The following is a 5,000-nucleotide window of genomic DNA, read 5'->3' as shown; positions in this document are numbered from 1 at the left end:
CCTACCATTGTCAGAACAGCAGAATCCCTCCCCCTATTTCGACGCAGACTCAAAACCCACCTTTTCAAACTCTACCTTAGTCCTCCCTCCTGATTTCCCCTGCCACTTCTGATGACAACTATGTTTAGAACAGCATTTCCTGTGTATTTTGCTAGTTTCTGGATGTGATGCTCTGACTTATGGTAGAACCTATGCACTTGTAAGTCGCTTTGGATTAAAAGCGTCTGCCAAATGACTAAAATGTAAATGTAAATGTAAATATCTGAGTGGAATGCTAATGTATTAGCATGATATCTGAGTGGAATGCTAATGTATTAGCATGATATCTGAGTGGAGTGCTAATGTATTAGCATGATATCTGAGTGGAGTGCTAATGTATTAGCATGATATCTGAGTGGAGTGCTAATGTATTAGCATGATATCTGAGTGGAGTGCTAATGTATTAGCATGATATCTGAGTGGAATGCTAATGTATTAGCATGATATCTGAGTGGAGTGCTCATGTATTAGCATGATATCTGAGTGTCTGTGCCCCCCCAGACGGGCCGGATGGAGCGCAGTCCCCCAGCGCAGAAGAGGCCCCGCCCCCCTCAGACAGCGCGGGGGGGCAGGAAGGGTCGTAGCGGGCGGGGAGGTGGGGGGTCCCAGAGCCTCCCAGCGCAGAAACAGAGGGAGGAAGAGGAGGAGGAGAGAGAGAAGAAGGGATGAAGACTGCTGAGTGTCCATCTGTTTAATTAACATCAGCTGCACCGGGGGGGGGGCAGCAACTACCAATCGCTTCAGCCTGGGGGGGCACCGTGGGGGGAGCCTGTTCCAAACATCACCCCCCCCCCAAAAAAAACAGACATGGAATGGATTTGAAGACGATTACAGAGACAGGAATGTTTTCATTCAAAAAGGAAATGGATTAAAAAACACAAAATGCTGCAGTGAAGAAACAGGAACTTCTTTTTGAGTTCCCCCTACCAGTCAGACTCTCTTCTGTTTTTAGCATTATCGTTTTCTAAGTAAGGTACGTGTTGTGAATTTTACATGGGAAAAGCCTCTCAGAAGGGCTTCTAACGACTTTGCCCGACTGACATCCTGCCATTTTTTGTAAAAAAAGAAAATATCACCTCAGTTTTCAGAAGAAAACACTGGGTGTATGCAAGCGCAAGTCTTAAGAGTGTGGGCTGCTGTCCTGCCATGGAGGGAGCAGACGTCAGACAACATTGAGAGCGTTGAGAGAGCGTTGAGAGAGCGTTGAAAGAGCGTTGAAAGAGTGTTGAAAGAGCGTTAAGAGGGAGATCAGGGAGACCTCCTGTGTGCAGGTTGTGTGTTAAGCGGGAGACCTCCTGTGTGCAGGTTGTGTGTTGTGTAGTGTTATGTAGCAGACGCCACGACCCTGATAAATAGCCAAGTTCCCCTGGAGGACCCGGTTTGGACCACATTCCTATTTTTTGTACCACATTTGGGACTCTGCTCATTTGGGACCGTGTTCTGCTCATTTGGGACCGTGTTCTTCTTGTTTGGGACCATGTTCTTCTCATTTGGGACCGTGTTCTGCTCGTTTGGGACCAGGTTCTGTTCCTTTGGGACCGTGTTCTGCTCGTTTGGGACCATGTTCTGCTCGTTTGGGACCAGGTTCTGTTCGTTTGGGACCGTGTTCTGCTCGTTTGGGACCATGTTCTGCTCGTTTGGGACCAGGTTCTGTTCGTTTGGGACCAGGTTCTGTTCATTTGGGACCGTGTTCTGCTCGTTTGGGACCAGGTTCTGTTCGTTTGGGACCGTGTTCTGCTCGTTTGGGACCAGGTTCTGCTCGTTTGGGACCAGGTTCTGTTCGTTTGGGACCAGGTTCTGCTCGTTTGGGACCAGGTTCTGCTCGTTTGGGACCGTGTTCTGCTCGTTTGGGACCAGGTTCTGCTCGTTTGGGACCAGGTTCTGCTCGTGTACCATGTTCCTTGGTCTCGGCACTTTCCTGGAAGAGAACGCTTGTTGACCAAAAATAGATCAGCACTGCCGGTACTTTGGGGGGAACAGCAGAGGGATGTGTGTTCTACCGCCCCTACACCAGGGCTTACCTGCTGCACTGCCCCAATCCTGCTCTGCCCTTACATCAGGGCCGGGGGCAGTGCTTCAACCAATGAAAATGACTATTTTAATTCAGGAAGGGGAAACGGGGGGTGATTCACCTGATTTCCTGAATCGGCTGAATTTTAAAGGGAACTGACCTCAGCCCTTTCACATGATTTAATCAGGATTAATATATTATATATTATCAGACTGTTGCCATGACGTTTTTTAATTGTTATTTTAAATAGCATCTGGATGTTCTGTTCTGATGCCCAAAAGCTCTGTGACGTTTCAGACACCCTCTCTGTTCACCAGAACCTCTAACTCTACCCCTCTCTCCCTCCCTGTCCGCACCCCTCCAAAAGCGCTCCACATTTTCAACTGAAAGCTGCGTTTTTGGAGGCGGGCTGGTCGCGTGCTGACACCTTCCAACAGACGGCAGGCTGCGATCGCAGACTGAGAGAGAAACGTGCCAAACACACGCCATCCGCTTCCATCTGATGGAGCTAGCGCTGAGGCTAGTCTGTTAGCGCTCCAAAACACACTCATCAGGGCCTGCAAGATGTGACACTTCACAAGGGTTTTAGTCTTGTCATATGACAGAAGGTCTTTTTTTTCCTCTCAAGTGGAAAATATGAGCTTATTTTAAGGTAATGTTTGCTTGACAAGGGACATTTTCTTATTCCATTGGGAAATCTTCAAATGAGTCAAACAGTCTCACTCAATTTGCAATATTTTAGTTTTTAGCAAAAATGTAAAGGAAATAAGGCCCCGGCAGGTTGAAAACAGAAGTTGAAAGTTTTGAAGAGATTTTTGACGCTGCTTTTTGAATAATGAAGCATAAATATTCTGCCATCACTCATGGCTATGCAAATGCATCGAGAGTCAAACACACACACGCACACACACACACACACCTACCTAAACACAACCACCTCAATGTCTCTCTCACACACACACACACACACACACACACACACACACACTCACACACACACACACACTCACACACACTCACACACACTCACACACACACACACACACACCTACCTATACACAACCACACAAACACATATACACACACACACACACCTAAATACAACCACACAGACACACACACACACATAAACACACATGGTGTGTTATGGTGTGTTATGGTGTTTAGGTGTGTGTGTGTGTGTGTGTGTGTGTGTGTTATCTGTAGGGGGGGCTCCATGGTGTCCTCACGTATATATGTGTGTGTGTGTGTGTGTTATGGTGATTAGGTGTGTGTGTGTGTGTGTGTGTGAGAATGTGTGTGTGTGTGAGTGAGTGTGTGTGTGTGTGTGTGAGTGTGTGTGTGTGAGTGTGTGTGTGTGTGTGTTATGGTGTTTAGGTGTGTGTGTGTGTGTGTGTGTGTGTGTGTGTGTGTGTGTGTGTGAGAATGTGTGTGTGTGTGTGTGAGTGAGTGTGTGTGTGTGTGTTATCTGTAGGGGGACTCCATGGTGTCCTCATCTACATTCAGATACTCTGCATATTTCCCATAATTCCTTCCTCCTTCACCAGACTGTAGTTTTTAATCAGCACTTTGTGACAATTCCGCTATCTACCTGATATTATGAACTCCTAACTACTGATTTATGATAAACACTGCGTTTCTAAAGCTAATTTATCCACTTCTTATTCATGTCCACCAGATAATAATGTGTAATGTGTAATAATCATATATGTATGTATGGCTGTTTGCAACCTGTGGTCACTCTGATGTTGACTAAATGTGTCTTCTCTCTGTTCCTTCCTTATTTACATTTATGCACCCACTTTTTCACCATGTCTTCAAATACTTGTTTGAAGCAAAGCATTGTGGGACTTGTAGTCTTGCACAGCCTAAATCACAGTGGGAAAGTTCCTGAGATGAAGGGGCCTTAGAATTAGCTGAGAACCAAATTCCACCAGTCACCTTCCCTTAGTTTAACTTTCTCAATCACGTCTGAACATTTCTTCCCTGATAATTTATTTAAATTAATTTCAAGCTTTTCAAGCTTTAAAATCTTTATTATTATTATTTTTGTTTGATGCAGGAAGTGTCCGATTAAAACCTCATTTTCAAGATGGTAAAAATATTGTGACGGTGGATTGTGTTTGATAGATTAAATCAGGAAGCTTACACTCACCACTGTGAGCCCCTAGGAACTGTTTGTCAAGATATGTATTGTGTGCAAGATCACAGAAAAGGTGAATAAATTGTAAAAATGAGTTCCTGCCAGGACATCAGTTTAAGGTCACATTCCTTCTCTCTGACAAACAGACTGACTGCCAGACGGACAATTCCTCCCCTTTATTTGTACATACTGCTGTGTCATCGATGGCTGATATTTCAATGAATATGTTCACATATATGAGTATACTGGTGTAGATGTTTTATATTTGAGCTGTATGGGCTGTTTGTGGGGGTGTCCAACGTTTCTCATCATGAGAGTGAACAGATCCAGTCCCCTGCAGTACTAGGCAGAGGCAGAGCAGGTTGATTAGCAGAAAATGTGAATGTGAAATGGAAAGAAATGCCTTTATTTGTACTGATTTTTTAACAGTATGTTTCATTAACATACATGTATATATTGATACTGTTGTGATTATCTCATAATAAACCCACATATGTGACCTGTTGGTGATGTTTCTCCTCTCACTTCTGATCACAGTACAGTTTTATATCCGTGTATTTCAGTACTGGGTGACATAGCACATTTTGTTATGTTTTAGCATGTTAGAATGTGTTACATTAATGTACTGTATATGCTACTACATAATTAATAATTTCCTGTTGCATATTACATATGTTGCATATAGTGCAGTCTATCAGCTTCATACTGTCAGAGACCGTATGTTCTCAATCTCACCACTAGGTGGTGCAACTCTTTAAATGTGGTTAAAATAGGATTGAAAGAACGGGGCTGTCAGTAAACAGGCGG

General features: G+C 44.3%; 1 protein-coding gene across 2 annotated transcripts in view; it reads left to right on the top strand.

Moving 5' to 3' along the window:
- Window positions 1-1,507, top strand: part of LOC133108805 (cAMP-dependent protein kinase inhibitor alpha-like) — a 23,788-nt gene extending 22,281 nt beyond the window's left edge. For both annotated transcript variants that reach the window (XM_061218511.1, XM_061218512.1), the window contains exon 3: window positions 541-1,507. In XM_061218511.1, coding sequence (XP_061074495.1) covers window positions 541-623 — 83 coding nt within the window. In that variant the 3' untranslated portion in view covers window positions 624-1,507. The remainder of the gene's footprint in view (window positions 1-540) is intronic.
- Window positions 1,508-5,000: the final 3,493 nt, after the last annotated feature.

Source organism: Conger conger, chromosome 1, assembly GCF_963514075.1.
Source record: "Conger conger chromosome 1, fConCon1.1, whole genome shotgun sequence".
NCBI classification, from domain to species: domain Eukaryota; kingdom Metazoa; phylum Chordata; class Actinopteri; order Anguilliformes; family Congridae; genus Conger; species Conger conger.
Note: the sequence above shows the minus strand (reverse complement) of the source record. Positions and strands in the feature narration are given on the sequence as shown.